Genomic DNA, 20325 nt, shown 5'->3' with positions numbered 1-20325 from the left:
TCTTTGATGTACAATAAATTTAAAATATACTTAACTTCCTAATTCTTATTTTGAAGGCTTGAGGAAGCCAGATATTCACCATTTCCAAATGAATACCATAGGAATAAGAAATATATAGGCTAGTTATTCAATTCAGATCAATACCCCAGAAATGAGTCCTTAAAAATATATATCATGTCATGCTTTATGCAGACAGATTTATTATTGAAGAAAAGGGAAAATCATTTAATGGGTTACGTTTTCAACCTGTTTCAATAAGTATACATGTATTTGGGTTCTCCTATCCTGAATGTAGTACTTGCAGCCAAGACAACTGAACAAGTAGTTTACATTATACTCCTTTTGTACTTCATCTCCCATCATCATCATCATCACAACACACATTCTTGGCTACACTTTACCTTGACTCTTTGAGTTTCCCAGCACCACTCTCTCACGTCCCCACTTCTTTGCACATATTTTACGCTCTCTCTGATGCCCCTTGGCTCCCTTTTCCTATTAAATTACTCCTGTTTATTCTTCAAGGCAATTCATTTGTTACTTCTGCGAGTCATCTGTTTTGATTCTTTTATGTGAGTTAGATGTCTCCTTTCAGCCTTGGTTTTATAATCCTTGGTTCCTTTGTCCCAAACTGGTAGGCTCCTGTGTGTAGGGATAGGGTTCTTCACTACTGGAACCCTGAAGATTAAACAAAAAACAAGCAAATGAACAAAGAAGTAAAAATGTGGCATGGAATGAACACAAAAAATCATTTGTGGAAGGAGTGAATAAATATCCTTAAGGAGTTCATAATATAAGGGGAAAGAGAGGACTTGGGAAATAGTCAAATACAGGTACGAGGGATTATATGAGTATGTATCTAAATGACTGTTATAAGATGAGAGCCTTAGACTTTCAAAGAAGAGAGAAAACATTTCAAGTTAAAGCAGTTTGGGAAGCAGTGGGATCTGAGTTGAAACTTGAATGACTTAGGTGAAGATGTTGGGGAGTAAAGCAGGGCAATAAATCATGTTTTCATTTGAAATATTATTGTTTCTGTAGGAGCATATTAATAGAGGGCAAAAGACAGCTGAAACTGATGCTTACTGTGGTCGTTATTCCCTGAAAAACCCAGCTGTTCTTTTTGACTCAGCAGATGTTAAACCAAACAGACTACCATATGGAAACATTTTATTATTTCCTTATAATCAGGTAAGCTCAACAAAATTATATGCTAATTAAATTTGTAAAATACCTTGGTAATAAAATTTCATGAAGTTTTAAGAGAAGGAAAATTGCTTGTCATGTGAAGTCACATCACGTTGGACAGGCACCATGCTTCAATTCTGTGCTTGTGATTTCCTTGTCTGTTGATACTCAAAAAACGAAATTTTAAGAATACGTAGTACCGTGCACATGTATTCTGCTTTATCTTATAATTTCAGAAAAAAAGCATTATTTGCACACAAATGTAGATACTAAAACAATTTAAAATATATAATCTCATTATTCCTTCATTAATTAAGAAGAAACAAAAATAGATAGCCGTCATAAAGTGATCTTGGGTATCCAGTCATGGAAAAGTAAAGGAGGATCACGAGCAGAGGAGACGGCAGTTTTAGGATAGGTATCTAAGACTAGCAGTCATAGATTTACCCTTTCTCTTGTTTTAAAATTCTCAACTTGTAACACATGTTCTAAAGTTCTAAGTTCTAAATACATCTGGCATTTTTAAGGAGTTGTAGACCATTAAAATTAGTATTTAATAACTATTGTATGGTGACATCTCTAAATGTTCAGCTGCATTCACATCCTAGTTAATCTACCTGAATGTTTCTCTGTCTTCTCTGTGTGTAATGGAGTTTTAAATTCATTGAAGAGTTTAGTTAGAACTGGCCTGAATCCTTATATAGCTCCATGACTAGAGGGAGTGAATTATTTCCATTTTTTTAAGGAAATCATATCTAAGAAAACAATAAAAGAATTAATCATTAATTGTGAGGTCACATCAACTCCTTCCTCTTCTATAAAATCTTCCCCAATTCTGCATCTTATTGTCTGAAATTAATCATTCCTTCCTCTGTGTTCTGATACATTTTGTATAAAAAATGCTCAATAGATATTTATTGGATTGGATTGAATTCATTTGAATTGCTACAAAACAATTTAATGGTAAAATATTGTTACTGATTTTTTTTTAATATTTTCTGTGTAGTTATGTTTAGCATACAAAGGATTCTTGGCAAATTATATTGGTCTAAAATTTCAATACCAAGACACAAGCAAGATTACTAGAAGCACTGATACACAATTTACATATAACTTTGCATATGGAAACAAGTAAGTTACACTATGAATTTGAAATTTTTAAATTATAGTATGTAAACTATGAAGGTAAAATCTGTTTGTTTGTTTGTTTGTTTTTGAGAAATCATGTGCACCATGGATCTAACTGCAATTTTTTCTGCCTTCTACATAAGCTTCCTAACAGAGACATTTGTGCCAAAAATAAATCTATAGATTATGGAAATAAAAATTGGTCTAGTGTCATCATCACCCATGACCATTTAAAAGACAAAACAGTGGTAAACCTTAGAATTTAAATTATATATTATTAAATCTAATAATGTTTCTAGATACTGAAGGAAGGTAGAAAGAAACTGCCTTAGCGCCAGATTATCATTAGACTTTGATCACTGAAAAACAAAATGAATGTGTAAATGGAGAAAATAAAATATTTTGATGAACATACCAAAGTTAAGGGAGAAAAGATATTCTTAAATACTTGGTTTGGTTGCCAAAAGTTAGACACATAAAAATGCAGATAGAGAAATATAATGCGAGAAACTAAATGAGTCTAGAGAAAGCTGTTTAATGACTGTGATTGTCATAACCTCAAGCACAATTTAGTTCTGCAAAATGATTTTTGGTTTTCATTAATTATTATATCTTCTGAAATTTGTCAATCTTGACTTTGAATTTTCATGTACAATACACACAAAAATTTTACATACAATAAAACAATGACGACACATACACATACATACAACTTTTCTATTTTAAAAAGTATTCCTCGGGCTTCCCTGGTGGCGCAGTGGTTGAGGGTCCGCCTGCCGATGCAGGGGACACGGATTTGTGCCCTGATCCGGGAAGATCCCACATACCACGGAGTGGCTAGGCCCGTGAGCCATGGCCGCTGAGCCTGCACGTCCGGAGCCTGTGCTCCACAACAGGAGAGGCCACAACAGTGAGAGGCCCGTGTACCGCAAAGAAAAAAAAAAAGAAAAAAAGTATTCCTCATAAATTTTAAAGTCATGCTTATTGAAGTGTAATTTACATAATGTCATAATTTACTCTAAGTGCATAATTCAGTAAGCATGACAGATGTATACAGTTATGTAATCATTACCCCAGTAAAGATATAGAACATTTCCTCTCCACAATTTTAGAAGGTTTTTTTTCATGTAAAGTTTATGTCATAAAACACCCATGGTATGATTTCCATGTCTTCAAAAATATTTCTAATACGTTTCTTTTGTGTTTTTTTTCTGTCATAGCTACATAAAAAATCTTCTGTATCCTGTATCAATCTATATAGTTTTCATTGTACTTTAATACATATCATTTAAGTTGCTGCCATTCTGTAATATAGAGAGAGGACTTTTCTATTCTCATCATAGGAGTGGGATTATGAACATTCAGAACTGCTGTGTATGGAGCAAGTGTGAGGCAGAGTCAGTGCCTCGGCTTAACTGTTCAGACAGAAGGGAAGAGAAAATGATCCAAAGTTAGAAATAGAACCAAATGATACCCATAAACAAAACAAAACAAAGACAAGAAATAACAGGTAAGATGATGAGGGAGATTAGAATAACTAGATGGAAAGAAAAGGCAGTTTTTTTCTTTTCTGGCTGCACTGCACGGCTTGTGGGATCTTAGTTCCCCAACCAGGGATCGAACCCGTGCTCTCTGCAGTGGAAGTACAAGTCCTAACCACTAGACCACCAGGGAATTCCTGAAAAGGTGGTGTTGATGGGGGAGTTTGCTTCTGGATGGAGAAACTACTTCCAACTCCGCAATTTCAAGCTTCCTGCTTTCTTGATCATCCCACCACTATTTTCAAAATGCAGGGACCAGCTTTCATTCCATACCTTTAGAAATGTGTATACTCCCAAACTCATAGAAATATGTTGGACTATAAGGGGAATCTTATTTGTTAAAGGTTTAAAAAACTTTTCAGATGGATCCCTCATGAGTTGGGGGAAAGGGGTAAAGTGGGGAGACAACCAGAGTTGGGGCCTGTAGATGCTCCCTCGGAGCTAGGTCCCTGAATTCCATCAGGAGAAAACAAGATATGCCCACTGGGTCAGTGACAGAAGCAGTGACAGGCGATGGAACAGACAGGTGGGTGGGAGCACACAGAGCCTGTTGGAACTGTGGGACCTGGACGTGGATATCCTTAGATACATCCCCCTCCTGTGCCCCCAACCCAGCTTTTTAACCTGAAATTTTAAAAGAAGTTTTGCCAGTGCTTATGGCTTTCTCCCTGAAGAAGTGGAATGACCTCTTGTTAAGGGAAGAAGGGAAGTTATAGTCTTCAGCTTTCAAAATAAAATATTGTATTTGATGCATACCCCTCTGGCATCATACCCTGAACATGTGGCCCTAATGCCCTTCAGATTTTCTGATCAGTTGATAAAGTGAGGGCAACTGGGAACCGATTTTAAATATAGGTGTAGAATCTCTAACCATGAGGTAGGTAGCCATAGTTAAAATGTAGATACCCAAGAGATGTTTGTCAAAGAGAATATATTTAAGAAGAGTCTTTCCAAGAATTTTTCAGGACACATTAAAATTCTCCCACTGAATATTCCTTAGATTGTTGGAATAAGCATTAAAAGATACTTATTTGTGTTTTACCCCACGAATAAGATCTAAACATGCTTCCATAGGATGTAAAGAAAGAAAATTTTTTTACATACAGAGACAGAAAGTTCATCAGATACTGAAGTTTGGTAAACTTGGAATGGACTTCAAAGGACAGAGAGCTGAGTGAGCTCTGTGTATGAAGTGGACAGTGTTGGCACGAACTATAAGAAGCTGCTCTCTGAGAAAGTTGCAGGACACTCTTGGGTTTTGTTTTCTAACAAAAACTTAAGAAGTCAAAACCGATTCCCCACCCACCGCCAATGAAAGAAAAGTAATCTTCCTGAATTAATGCTTTAAAAAATGTCCTTTTCCTGGCAGTTCAGATTTCACCCTCCAGTGGCATCTGATTAAACAGTGTATGGCTCCTGTGTTTGCACTTTTGGCATGTTTTATACATTTGATCCATCTTTGTTTTCCACAGAAGATGAAGAGGAAGATAGGCAGAAAGAGAAGCAGAGACAGAGACAGAAAGAGACAGAGGAGTATTGAAGAAAGTGCTGATTCCCCCTCCCCATGCATAAATAGATCTTTTGAAGCTATTGCACAGTTTAATCCAATATATAAAATGGGATCGAAGTTAGCTCCTGGAATGAATGAAGTGAGTGGGAACAATTCTGCAATTCCCTAGGGTAATTGTTGACTCAGAAGAGGCCACAACTACTCTCTGTTGGCCATCACATAGGAAGAAACAATGCCAGGGGTTAAGACAGTCCTCTCCATGTTAATAGGCAAGGAGCATGGAAAGTCTATGCACAGCATGAACGTATCCCACTGCCTCATACCCAGTTTGATTCAAATCGGGTAATCCCATGATGGATCATTATGAAGTGAAAGTCCTTCTTGAAGGGACATCCCTACGTGCCCAAATTGAACAATGGAATCACAATTTTAATTTTGATCACCACCACCTGTATGCATTTCACTCTTCTATTGCAACAGGATTTTGGAAGATTTTACAGATCTCAATTCTTCCATGTTAGTCAAACCATCACTTAACCATATCACTAAGTAGGTCCTTCCTTTAGCCTGCAGTTTTTCTGCTGTGCCGTAATTTGAAGATGCCCTACATTTGATGGAGCTAATGGGCTTCCTTTACCCTAAATGCTACAAGATCTTTCAACAAGAATATCATGAGTTTTAAAAGAGGTTGATTCTCTGATTAAAAACTATTACCAATCAAGGCAACGTAAACTCTCCTAGCTGGTATTTCTAGACCTGCTTTTATGTAGGTCAGACAGTCTACTTAGATCAACTAGGTGTGTTAGCATTAGTTTATTTTCAGTACATTGTTAGTGTCAAAAAGCATTGTTCTATAACCCTCCAGAACCAGTGATGTTTGTAGTTGTAAATCAAGCTTCAAAATCCCAGAAGTAAAATCTGGTTTTCCTTTGGAAAATGGAATTATCTAGCCACAAAAGCACCATGTGCTGTTTAAGTTTTGATATCATTTGTAGTCTCCATTTCTCTTATATAAAGGGTCCTGCTCAGTGTACCATTTTTTCTAAGTAGTTTTTAGAACTTCGGAATCATAATTAGTAGTAGAAGTGTACTTAGAGGCCCAAAATACTTTTTTTAATTTAAGGAGCACTTTAACTTACTGTAGTTATGCGTATAATTTTCTAAAATGCTGTCAGTCTAAGCTTTGATGCACTAGAGGTGGATCCCATGATGAGTTTGTAAACCATGAAGTTTCAAAATGAGAATAGAAGGTTCCCAAACTAGTCAGTTAATCAGTACAGTGGTAGCTGACGCAAAGATTATTGTTGAACTGTATTTAGTTTTTTGAATGGCAGTATTTATCTCTTTATTGCAAACTCCTGTAACCAAATTGCTTATGTAATTTATGAGATTCCAATGCAGTTAATATTTAATGGAAACTCTGAATCTAAATTATACGTTTAAAAGGCACTCTGCAACCATTTGAATCTATAAATAACTTAGCACCTTTTGTCCCTTAGTTATAGGGGACAATGCAACTCCACTGAGCTCTTCCAGAAGTATTATCAAGCTCCAGTTTTGCTTCTTAGTATTGGATTGAAATTGCTGCTCTGTCCCTGGCACCACTAAAATGGTTTGCTTCATTCTTGTGTCTTGTTTCTGTATGCTTTCCACCAAGGTGCATGCTCCTTAGCTTACTTACCTGTCACTACAGAATGTTATTTTACATGCCTATGTCTACTGCCAAGGTTACAAATAAAAGAAAACCTATCTTTTGAATACAACATTAAATCTTTCACTGCCAATGTAAAGTTTCTGCTTGCTGTCCCTTGTGGCTGTTTTTTTGTGCTAATAAAGCTTGCTTATGGTCTTCTTGTGGGAAAAGAAAAACTTTTACTGTTCAAGATTTTAATGCTTTTTATAATGTATTTGTTTACATTGAACATTATAACTGATCTATACACCTAATTAAACAACCATATTTCAGCTGGACCTACACTTGTATAGACCTTCTGGATCTCATACAAACCAAATACACTGGGACCAGTTTTTCTCTTCAGAGGATTAGTTTGCAGAAAGCATCAGAATCACAGTCTTTCTATGTGGATATTGTATACATTGGACAGACATCTACAATTGCAGCATTGGATGGTATATTGTATCATTTCATATCTAAAACCTAAACCTTCTAAACCTACTTTGTACTAAAATCTTATTGTGGACGTTATTTATATTCTGTAGGTTAGATAGAAACATTAATCTCTAAATATTGTTATTCTTTCATCTCAATAATACTATGGTTTAAATCATATTTTTTTTAATGAATAGGACCAGGTGATTATTCTAAAGATAAATGCGTCCTTAATGTAAACTTTGTCATTAAAGCAGGAATTAGTTTTATAGTCCTGGATTCTGTTTACAGGTAAACTGTGGCAAACATTCTAATTTTGCCTTGTTTGATTTTTGAGAAATCAACTACCAAGATAGAGATCTGTTCCTGAAAGGCAGCTGTTGACATTGACGTCTGTCTAGTAAGAATGAGCTGAAACTTTCCGTGGACTTTATCATGATAATTAGTAAAACTGTAAATGAAAACTTTATTTCTCAGAGTTTTAGTATTTTTTCTAGTTATGTTGATAGACTCATATATGTGAGGTATGCTAATAAAATAATAAAAATTAAACTGCAGTCTTTTTAAAAATCAGCCTAACTCCAAACAGTCACCTTAATAAGTGACTGTTACCATATTTCAGAGGAGTTTTGGAATCCTTTCCTTTGGAACAGTTTTCAAGTGCAAGGTCATGGTTCAACTGGCTAAAAACTAAATGTTACTGTACTTTGAGTCACTCTTTTTGAATCCACTATCACCAGACCTATGTTGTGATTGGTGGAGCACATAAGACAGCTGATCTGTGCTGAGATAAAGGTTTTAGTTCCTTCAGCAACATTCATTTCGCACCTACCATGTGGCAGGCAATGTGTCTAGTACCAAAGAAAGAGCAGAGGACCAGGCAGTCCTGGTCCTGCCCTCATGGAACACACATCCTAGTGAGCACCACGTTCAGGGACCTACAACAGAGCAAAACTAACTGGCCCACAGAAGGCTGCATAGAACCCAGAGCTTGGTGGCTTTTCAGTATTTCGTTTTGCCCAATAAGGCTCATATATCTAAAGACTTTAAAGCTTTGTATTCTAGAAGTGAAGGTTTGCCAAGCTTCACAAACTACTTTCCTTAAGATCTTCTTTCTAAAATTTGATTTTAAACAGCTTATTCCATGACACATGGATATTATTTGATGCTTTTCTTTTTAGCAGCACAAGCTATGCAATTTTATCTCCCATTTACTTTGTTTATTTATGTTCTTTAGAAATGCCAAAGAGAAGACTTCCAGCATTAGCAAATAAAGGAATATTTTTAAAGCACTTTCAGGTGAATCAGACCAAAATTAATGGATCAACTATGACCAACCAATATTCTGTCACCATGACATCATGTAATTGCAGTTATAATATACCCATGATGGCTGTGAGCTTTGGGCAGGTAAGCTTAGAATTTTATGAGTAGCTATTTTCAACTTACGAAACATTAGCCTTTACCTAGTAAACTTAAAACATTTTTTTTATGAAGAACTGACACACAGATTAGACATCTTTTAATAGAACAAGACAGTTATTCTAAGGATAAAATGAAGATTTAGAGGCTTGTTGAACTTGAGCGTGAAAATTCACTTTAAACATTAAAAATTTTTTAACGAAATATATTGATGGGGAAAAAAGCAGGAGGAAATAGCCTTAAGAATCAGCTAGTCAGATTTAAGTAGAGTTTTCTCTGTTGAGGTAAAAGAAAAATTTGTGGGCTCTCCCAATAAAGATCTTTGAACAGAGATTATTGAAAGAAAATTTGAGATTCTGCATATGTTTTAAAATTGTTTCTGTTATAAACACCATTTATTTTTTATTTGTATCAAAATTGATACAAAGGGAAAGAGATGGTTTTCCATAATTCCAAAAGGATCTGGACAGTATTTTGTACTGTTTGGGTATAAGATCTGTATTAAATGTTACAATTATGAGGAGTATTCTTACATTTAATTTTTTACAAAAATATACAATTAGTTAATATAATTTCCTACAGCAAACCAAAACCAAGTATAGTAAGTTCAAGACTAAAGGTTAAATAATAATTAAATATTATAATTTGAGTCTCACAGAGAACTTTGTGTTAACAGTTTTATGAGTAAAAAGACTGAAAAACTATAAGTGTTACACGAAAATTGCTTTTACCCTATCCAGGCCCAATGTTTTAGTCTTAGTATATTCAAGATAAATATCTTGTAAATGTTTTTCAGTCTCTTAGCTCTCTAACAAAATGTAATAACAAAATGTAATAACGTATGTGCACATATGTTAAATGTCCAGATTAATGAATTGTTTTAAAAACTGTAACTTTGAGATAATTGTAGATTTATGTGCAGTTGTAAGAAATAATACATAAATATTCCCATACCCTTCACCCATTATCCCCCGATGGTAACATTTATAACTATAGCATAATAGCACAGCCAGAAAATTGACATTGATACAATTTACCAAACTTATTCAGATGTTACCGGTTCTACATGCTTTCATTTGTGTGTGCCTGTGTATGTGTAGTTCTGTACAATTTTTATTGCGTGTGTAGATTCAGCTGACCACCACAGAACAGTTCCATCACAAGGATCCCTCATGATGCCCTTTTATGTAGCCACACCCACCTCCCTCCCTTCAGCACAGTCCTATGTCTGGCAACCACTAATGTCTATAATTTTGGCATTTAACAATGTTGTGGAAAAGGAATCAGACTTTATATAATCATACTAGTGTTTAGCCTTTTGAGATTGGCTTTTTTCACTCAGCATAATTCCCTTGAGACCCCTCCAAGTTGTATGTATCAATAGTTTGTTCATTTTTGTTACTGAGTAACATTTAATGGGATGGATGCACCATAGTCGATTAACCACTTACCCCTTGAAGGACATCTGAGTTGTTTCCAGGTTTTGGGTGTTATGAATAAAGCTGCTATGAACATTCATCTGTAGGTTTCCATGTGATGTAGTTTTCATTTTCTGGGTTAATTGCCCATCAGTGTAATTATGGGTTCATATGGTAAGCACATGTACAGTTTTGTAAGAAACTATCGTACTCTGTTACCAAAGTGGCTGCACCATTTTACATGCCCACCAGCAATGTATGAGTGACCCAGTGTCTGCACAAATTCGCCAGCATTTGGCATTATCACTATTTTTTATTCTAGCCATTCTGATGGGGTATATACTGTTAGCTGATTTTGGTGTTAATTTGCATTTCCTAATGGCTAATAATGTTGAACACCCATATATCCTCTTCTGTGATATCTGTTCGTGCCTTTTGCGCATTTTCTAATTGGACTGTTTTCCTGTTATTGAGTTTTTAAAGGTCTTTATATATCCTAGATATAAGTCCTTTGTCAGGTATGTGGTTTGCATATATTTTCTCCCAGTCTGTACCTTGCCTTTTCATCATCTTCATAAGGTCTTTCATAGAACAACACTCTTAATGAGATCCAGTTTATCAAGTTTTTCCTTTTATGAATGGTGCTTTTGGTTTCAAGTCAAAGAACTCTACTCTTATCCCTAAATCCTGAATATTTTTCTATTTTTGTCCTGAAAGTTTTATAGTTACACATTTTACATTTAAGGCCGTGATCCATTCTGAGTTAACTTTTGTATAAGATGTGAAGTTTTAGGTCCAGGTTCATTTGTTTGCCTATCCCTCCAGTTGCTCGGGCACCATTTATTGAAAAAGCTATCCTTCCTCTGTTGAATTACCTTTGTACCTTTATCAAAAGTCAGTTGGGCATATTTGTGTGGATATATTTCTGGATTCTCTATTCTGTCCCATTGCTCTATGTGTCCATCCTTCCACCGATACCACACCCTTCTGATCACTGTAGCTATGTAGTGAGCCTTAACATTGGGAAGAGTGATTCTTCTCACTTTACTCTTCTTTTGAAAAATTGTTTTAGCTATTCTAGGTCCTGTGTCTTTCCATGTAAATTTTGAAATAGGCTTGTTTATGTCTACAGAAATCTTGCTGGCAATTTGATAAGAATTGCATATAAACCTATAGAGAGAATTGACACCTTTACCATGTTGAGTCTTCCAGTCTATGAACACAGTATGTCTCTCCATTTATTTAGGTCTTCTTTGCTTTTTTCTTGTCCAACGTATTTTGGTCTTCTTTGATTACATCTTGCATTTTGCAATTTCAGGTCAGATTCAGTACATTTTGTTAGATTTGTATGTAAGTATTTCATTTTCTTTGAAGCCATTGTAATGGGTCTTGTATTAATTTCAGTTTCTGCATGCTTGTTATTTATACATAAAAATGTGATTGGTTTTTGTGTATTGATCTTGTATCCTGCAATCTTGCTGAAGTCCATGAATTTTTACAAAGTAAATGCACTCATGTAATCACTACCCAGATCAAGATAAAGAAAATCACTAGACCCCCCCCCAAAAGCTTTCTTTATGCCTTTTCTTTGTCATGAGATTACTTACCCCGCACCCTTAGATAACCACTATTTTGACTTCTACTACCATTAATTAGTTTTGCTTGTTTTTACTTTTTTAAAAAACATTTATTAAATAGTAAAATATTCATTTATTTATTTATTTCCCTTATATTTTTGGCTGCATTGGGTCTTAGTTGCAGCACGCCAGATCTTTGTTGAGGCAAGTAGGATCTTTGGTTACAGCATGAACTCTCTTCATTGTGGCACTCAGGCTTCTCTCTGGTTTCGGTGTGCAGATTTCTCTCTAGTTGTGGCGCAAGGGCTCCAGGGCACGTGAACTCTGTAGTTTGTGGCTCGTGGGCTTTCTCTTTGAAGCACATGAGCTCAATAGTTGTGGCGTGTGGGCTTAGTTGCCCTGTGTCATGTGGGATCCTAGTTCCCCGACTGGGATGGAACCCACATCCCCTGCATTGGAAGGTGGATTCTTTATCACTGGACCACCAGGGAAGTCCCTGTTTTTACTCTTCATATTAATGAATAATACAGTGTGTACTCTTTTGCATCTTCTTTTATTTGATAAGGTGAGATTCATGCTGTTGCGTATAGCTAGCTATAGTTCGTTCTTTTTCATTGCTATACAATATTCCATGGTATTAATATACAACCATTTATCCTTTCTATTGATGGGCTTTTGCACTATTTCCAGTTTGGGGTTATTATAAATAAAGCTGCTCTGAACATTCTTGCATATGTCTTTTGGCACTTACGTTCACTCCTTTATGTGGGCAATAGAGCTTATAATTTTATTTTATTTATTTTTTAAAAATATTTACTTATTTGCTGCACCCGGTCTTAGTTGCTGCACATGGGATCTTCGTTGCCATGTGCAGGATCTTTCATTGGGCATGTGGTATCTAGTCTCCTGACTAGGGATCGAACCCAGGCCCCCTGCATTGAGAGCGCAGAGTCTTAACTGCCAAACCAGCAGGGAAGTCCCCCAGAGCTTATAATTTTAAATTCCACAAAATTAGCAGGGATCAGAAGCAGGAGAATATCATCTTCACTCTTAGAGTTACAATCTATGAATTTTTATTGCACATGTTTCTTCTGTCAGTTGACTGACACTCAACATTAGACAGGTATTTCCTGAGTCTGGATCAGTCACTGTATTGATCATATACTTCCTTTTATTGTTAGTTAGGTTTTCAAGCTTCCATATGTTATTTCTCCAAAAAGGTGTTTAATTTTTTGATAGCCAAGACCGTATCTCATGTTTCTTTGCCTTCCCATTGTGATTAGCATTGTACCTTGAACAGAATGCCTGCTCAATAAATATTTGTTCCTTGAGCGATGGTAGGTGCACTCTGAATTAATGAGGTATTACTGTGGTTCCAGCTGACTGCTGCACAGATGACTGAGTTGACTTGGGCCTCATTATCGCAGCTATATAGGTATAGCCTGTGTTGATTTATGTGACTCTCCTTAACGTTCTGAGGAGTCCTGAATACCTGAGGCTCATTTATGTCATGTCACAGGATTGTATGCCGGTGAAATAGAAATCTGGTTAGCCATTGTTATGTTTAATCATTTTATCAATATTTATTTTGGAAACTAGACAATCACAAACGAGACAGAGAATGAGTCTGTTTACAGAGGAAATAATTGGCCGGGGGAATCAAAGATTCGTATTCAGAGAGTTCAAGCAGCATCTCCACCTCTGAGTGGCAGCTTTGACATTCACGCTTACGGACATATTCTCAAAGGTATATGAAAAAAGTTCATAACTTTGGTCTATGTATCAGTGGGACTGTACTGATCTAGACAACCATCATAAACATTTTGGTGTATTTCTTTTTAATATTATTTCTCTATGTAATTTATAGAGCTGAGATTATGTCAGTAATGTAAAACTAAATTGTTCAGAAAAATGACATTTTCACATTTTCTTCATCACCTCACCAGATATACCAGGTTAAATTCCCAAAAGTTTGTTTCTCTTTTACATCCATAGCTTACTGGTTATCTATAAAGTTAACTGATTTTTTTTTTTTAAGTATTTGAGCCAAGGCTCAATGTCTGAGGTACGTTACTCATGTAATTTTTATTTCTCAGAAATACATAAATGTGTTGCCTAAGTAATATGCAGATTTCATTTTTTCTGTATTTGGAGGAGGACAGTTGGTTTACAAGTGATAAAACACATTTCATGTATGTTAAGGGCGGCCATAGGTTTGTGAATTTTTGACTCCCGCTGTTTGCCATCCTTCTGCGAGTGCAGGTATTCCCGCTGCTGCGTCAGCTGCAGATTTGCAGTTTGCTCTCCAGAGTCTAGAAGAAGTGGGACAAGTCTCAGTTACACGAGAGGGAAGCTGTGCTGGATACTCATGGCACGTCAAGTGGAGAAGCACATGTGGAAGGCAGAATCTGCTGCAGGTTCCCTTACTTTGCCTGGTTTCTGTTTTCTTCTATGTGTTCATTGCTTATTTGCACCCTGCCTCATTCCAAAAAGAAATGGAGACTGTGTGTATTTTAAAACTGCAAGCTATAGCCTAAACAGTAATAAAAGGAAACAGAAGAAGATTGTTGTAAATTAAGTTGACCAGGCATTCTCTTTCATGGAGAGTAGCTGTTGGTGCTTTATTCCTGATCCCTTATGGGAGAATATGCCGGTTAGAAGACCTTTGACAGGGGCAGGAGGGGCACAGGCAGGGGCAGTCTCAGAACTAAATCTGGGTATATGTAAGAGGGGCCAAGCATAACCAGCGTCGCTGTCATTTAATTCTACCACTGTGCACTAGAGCTGTGTTCTAGGACCTTGGATACTTTTCTGGTTTCAAAGATGACCTTTTCAAGTTCATAACAGAGCCACACCTTAAGAGCTCATCTAATTACTTTTGCTTCGAGTGTGGTTGGGGGCAGGGAGGGAAGTCAGGCTCAGAATATGTGACAGAGAAGGGTCTAGAAGAGACTGGGGGCTCAGATATCAAACATCAAAAATACGATGCTTTGTAGTGATGATGAGAGTGTGAGATGCACTCTCATCCTCATGCACTCTTGGTGAGACAGTAAGTTAGTACGAGCTTTTGGAAGGATAATTTAATTGTATCTGAATATAGATACCTTATGATTCAGCAGTCTCAGCTGTGTTACTCTCTTCTACTGAAATAATAATACAAATATGAAATGAAATAGGCACAAAGTTAGTCACTGCAGCATTATTTGTAATAGTAAAAAAACCTAAAAAAAAAAAAAAAAAAAAAAAAAAAAAACCTAGAAACCGAAATTCCCATCAATAGAAAAATGGTTGTTAAAATGATACAAACGGTGGAAATAAATACAGAACTCTACTTATAAAACCAATTTGGGTAAAACAGAGGTGCTGGGGGACAGGAGACTCAAAAAAAGGTATATAAACAATAAACATAGAATATAATGTACCATACATAGATTGTATAGATGTCATAAAGATATGGGGGTTATTTTAAGGAAACATATGGCCAGAAACTAGAATAAGAAAATTCTGCAACTGAGACAGCTCTAGTGACTGATCTCCTCTTGGTCCTCTGCTGGTGCCTGCACACCTACTCCCTTCACTCTTTCCTGACCAGTCTCCTCTGCTTTATTCATCATTTCTGCTCCTGGTCACTTTGGCTCCCACAGGCCCAGCATGGAGACTCCTGTCTCTTTGCTAGACCCTGTATGCATCTGAGGGCTACCATATTGGCAGCACGATTTTGGAATGACCAAATTATACATATTGATCTGATTTGGTTTCATTTTTACCATTGGCAGAAAATATAACTCCGTGAGTGGATGAAAAACCAACAGTAGTTTTGGTAGAGGCGAAAAATGCTAAAGGGGAGAAGTTGACTCTCGGGTGGAAAGAGGACTACATTTTTCAATTATTTAAGAACCATTTATCAAAATGGTCATATTCAGAAAGAGTATAGAATATTTTGAAAAAATCAAATTAAGTAAATTCATGTTCCTTAGACGTATTTTATCCTAAATATTCAAGTTAATTTTAGTCATTTAATTCAAGTTGTAATTGATGCAATATATGATACTGCAATGATGTTAGCAGTTTTTTTCTTGGGTAGATTATGATCATTTTTGAATAGGCTTCTTTTTAAAAAATGTGATTAAATGGCTTTGAATTTTTTTCATCCTTTGGCTTTTCACTTTTAACCATGCTTAAACTTAAAAAGAAAAACTACTGTGATCATATTTATTATAACCTTTCTAGTAAAATAATCTCATCTAAAAATAGATCAATGATTCCAACATTTTTGGAGAAAAGGCTAACGTGATGGTTACAAGGATAAAGGAAGGTGGCTTATTCAGATGGCGCATACTGGGAGACCTACTTCGTACACCCAGCAAACAGCCACAGGTATTTTTGAAAGTTTCCTCATGATGTAATTTTAAATGTATAACTATTTTGTAACACATTAAAGACCTGGTAAAAAGAAGAGATGACATCTTTATTTTTCATGTGACTATTTGTTAACAGATAATCAACTCAATGATATTATTTTGTGACTTTTGGGAAAATTATCTTCCTTATGATAAAAGATTTTAAGCTCTACTGTTAGTATTTGAAAATATATTCTTTCATTTAATCTTTATAGTAACTCTGTAAAGTAATTATTAATGTTACCACTTACTGATGAGGAAATTAAATTGTATGGAGTTTAGGTGACTTTCCCAAGAGCAACCTTTATTTTTCTTCATAGCACTTATCACCCCCAGGGCATAATGTGCATTTTCTTTTTTTTGTAAGTTTATAGCCTTATGCAAGGCTCTCTGTCCTACCTCCACTAGAATATAAGTTCAGTAACAGCAGGGATGTCATCTGTTTTGTTAAATGTGCTTGATACGTTTACAACTGTGCCTGACGTATAATGGACACATTCGCTGAATAAATCAATGAAGTGTCAAAACAGGAAAAGTATAAATAGAATAGACTAATTTTTGGAAACTAACAAACCAGCAAACAAGCAAATTTCCATTACTTTTTCTAAATCCTATGCATAGTCTATTTAAGCATGCTACTCTTGTTACCTCTGTGTTTCTTTATTTGAAGGTTGAAGTCTATGTTAATGAAATCCCAGCTAAATGTTCAGGTGACTGTGGGTTTACATGGGATCCCACAACTACTCCTCAAGTCTGGGCCATAAGCCCTTCCCAAGGTAATCTCTTGCTTTCAAACTTAGAGTATGGGGTGGAAGACAATTAGCAAAAATGTAAACTCTGATAATGATTTTTTTATATTCTAACTAAGGCAAGCAGACAGTTCTACATAGTGAAAAAAATCTATCAGATCAGAAAGCTATGGAAAGATCATTAATTATCTTTGCAAAAAATATCACTGTTGAAGTTGGACTCACTAGTATTCTGCTTCTCCAGTTTCACCAACTTCTAGGAGATATAGTACTAAAATGCCAGTAAAAGAGAGCTGCTGTTTAGTAAAAGAAAATAATTAGGTCCTAGATTTGAGAATAAGAGATAGAAAAATTATTGACAAGAACTCAGTCTAGGGGGACACATTTTAAAATACCCTCATAGTATGTGATTGCTTTAAAAAAAAAACAGATTATATTATGTCTGAACTCCCAAGGATTGAAATAAACAGCACGACCAAGGATTGTAAGGGGTGGCTTTTTTTCAGTCAGAAAGGTAAGCTCAGATACTATAGTCATATATTTAGTCTTGTTGACTAGTATGAAAATTCACCTGCTAATTATAAATCAAACGAAAAGAAAAAACCCATTGAAATCTTTAAAATAACACAACTTAGTGTTGAAAGAATATATTCTTCAGACTTTTTTATAATTCTAGTTCTCTCTAAGCACCATGCTCAGTGTTAGTCCCCTACGAACTTCCCCAGAGGCAATCACAATAATTAATTCTGTGTGTATTCTTCCATGCCATTTTATTTGTTTGATTTTTTTTTTTTTTTTTTGTGGTACGCGGGCCTCTCACTGTTGTGGCCTCTCCCATTGCGGAGCACAGGCTCCGGATGCGCAGACTCAGCAGCCATGGCTCACAGGCCCAGCTGCTCCATGGCATGTGGGATCTTCCCAGACTGGGGCACGAACCCGTGTCCCCTGCATCGGCAGGCGGACTCTCAACCACTGCCCCACCAGGGAAGCCCCGTGCCATTTTAAATACCTTTTGTGTATAACACACATATGGTAATTTTGCCGGTTTTTTAAGTTTACAAATGAGCTATTACATTGTAAATATCATTTGCATCTTTTGTCATTCAGCATTCATTTTGAGAAATATTTATATGGTTTTATGTATATCTAATTCATCACTAAAATACTTCATGGATACACCAATTTATTTGTTCTTCTGTTGATGGACATTTACATCATTTACAAGTTTTTTGTTTTTACACATGTCTCTATTGAGCTTTCTTGTACAAATCTACTATAACATACATGCTAGAGCTTCTTTAGGGTTCATACCTACATGTGGATTAATGGGTATATGTGTATTCAGTTCATTAGGTGACCAAATTACTCCCCAAAGTGGCTGTACCTCCAGTGGGTATGAGAGCACCATATTCCTCACATCTTTGCCAACACTTCATATGATGAGTTTCTAATTTTGGTCAATCTGATGAGTGTAAGAAGTTATCTCATCATTGCTTTAATGTTGTCTATTCCCTGATTAGTAATGCACAGGAATATCTTCTTGTATGTTTCTTGGACATTTAGATTATTTCTTCTTCTGCAAATTGCTTGTTAACATCTTTTATCCGCTTATCAGATTGTCATTTTTCTATCAACTTGCACTGTATATTGTATGTTTGCTGATCCTTTGCACACATATTCTCCCAGTATTTCACTTATGATTTTTTTTAGTATCTTGTTCATGGATACATTTAAATCACTGATTTATTTTAATTTATATATCTTTTCCTTTATGGATAACCATGGCTTTTTGTATCTTATTTAAGAAATCCATCTCTACATTAACGTCATTAAGGTATTCGGTTATGTTTCTTCTAAAATTTTGAAGTTTTGTTTTTCATTCTTAGCTGTTTAAATCCATTTATAATCTGTGTTGTGTGTGATGTTATGGGAGTTGGGTGACCGTGTCATTTATCGATCAAATCTGGATACCTTTAAGAGTGAATGGAGAACATTCAGTATAGGATGCTGGGCCAGCAAGTATAAACCTGGAATAGCCGAGGCACTTTAGGATGGGTATCATCACAGATAAAGTAACCATATCCTATTTCAAATGGAAAGTGTCTACTACACTTATTGTACAGTTTATTCTTTTCTCAGGAGTCTGTGATGGCGGTTCTGTCCTAGTCTAAGTTACCATATGGAAATGTCTGTTTAATTTCTTTGTCATAAGAATGATTTTCCTTTCCTTACAAAATTCTATACTTAGTCAGATAATTCTTTCCACTCATCTCTATAAACACACAGATTCAAAACATGAAGCACTGTGCAGTAATTCAATTGAAAAAAAGTACCATTGCTAAATAAATATGTCTTTTTTCCCTGCTTGCTTATAGGCTTATTGTTTATATCTTTTAGAAGATAGGCTCACTTCTCTCTGAGAAATACCTGATTTCATAACAACAGATTCTATGTTTTGTCGTTTTAATATTGTTATTTAAATTTATCCTTTTCAGGGTCCTATGAAGAAAGCACAATTCTAACCGTATCAGGCTCGGGATTTTCTCCTAGTTCAACTGTATCGGTCTCAGTTGGACCAGCAGGTTGCTCTCTTCTTTCTGTGAATGGTAGATTCTTTTAAAATCATTATTTTTCAGTCTAATTGTTTTTCTCTAAGAGAAAGTAGAATCAAAGAGCAGTGTTATAATACTGATTTTCCTATAGAGTATCTTTGGGGTTATGAAATTGGCAAACTGCTCTGGATAAATACCTTACCTTTTTAATCTTTGGTTATGACTACAGACTAATTCTTTCACTGTGGTACAGTGTCTTTATCCCATAATAGTTTATTTTTATTCTTTTTCCTCATAAAGTGATTACATGAAATCTTTCCTTCTTTAGTGTGTCTCTGGGACACAAAAATACATGAATTGCAGCTCTGATATTGCATGGTCCCCTCTGCCCATGCTTTGAAAATGCCTCATTAGTCATAGCAAGAGGACATAGCCATCTTCCTGGACTTCTAGTCCAAACTTCATAGTCCTCTATGTATTAATGTAGAATTTAAAGATCATATTTTCTATTTATGGAAAAATGAGGACCATAATCATTTGTCTCCCTAAAAATTCTCTTTCATAATCCTAGGTATTTTTATTAATTTTAATAAGTTGGAATTACATAAGCAAATTCACCTTCCATATCATTTTAGTTGTTTTTTGTTTTGTTTTGTTTGCGGTACGTGGGCCTCTCACCGTTGTGGCCTCTCCCGTTGCGGAGCAGAGGCTCCGGACGCACAGGCTCAGC

At 35.7% G+C, this 20325-nt stretch overlaps 1 protein-coding gene across 1 annotated transcript in view; it reads left to right on the top strand.

The window, feature by feature from the left end:
* Positions 1 to 20325, top strand: part of PKHD1L1 (PKHD1 like 1) — a gene marked incomplete at its 5' end in the record, with an annotated part of 152332 nt that overhangs the window by 41395 nt on the left and 90612 nt on the right. The window contains 9 exons of the mRNA XM_082674767.1: positions 1042 to 1191; positions 2195 to 2319; positions 7334 to 7497; positions 8715 to 8887; positions 13494 to 13641; positions 14157 to 14311; positions 16149 to 16271; positions 16965 to 17070; positions 19539 to 19649. Of these exons, the coding sequence (XP_082530893.1) occupies positions 1042 to 1191; positions 2195 to 2319; positions 7334 to 7497; positions 8715 to 8887; positions 13494 to 13641; positions 14157 to 14311; positions 16149 to 16271; positions 16965 to 17070; positions 19539 to 19649 (1255 nt within the window). The remainder of the gene's footprint in view (positions 1 to 1041; positions 1192 to 2194; positions 2320 to 7333; positions 7498 to 8714; positions 8888 to 13493; positions 13642 to 14156; positions 14312 to 16148; positions 16272 to 16964; positions 17071 to 19538; positions 19650 to 20325) is intronic.

The sequence above is a fragment of the Grampus griseus genome (assembly GCF_964374135.1).
Source record: "Grampus griseus genome assembly, chromosome: 17".
NCBI classification, from domain to species: domain Eukaryota; kingdom Metazoa; phylum Chordata; class Mammalia; order Artiodactyla; family Delphinidae; genus Grampus; species Grampus griseus.
Note: the sequence above shows the minus strand (reverse complement) of the source record. Positions and strands in the feature narration are given on the sequence as shown.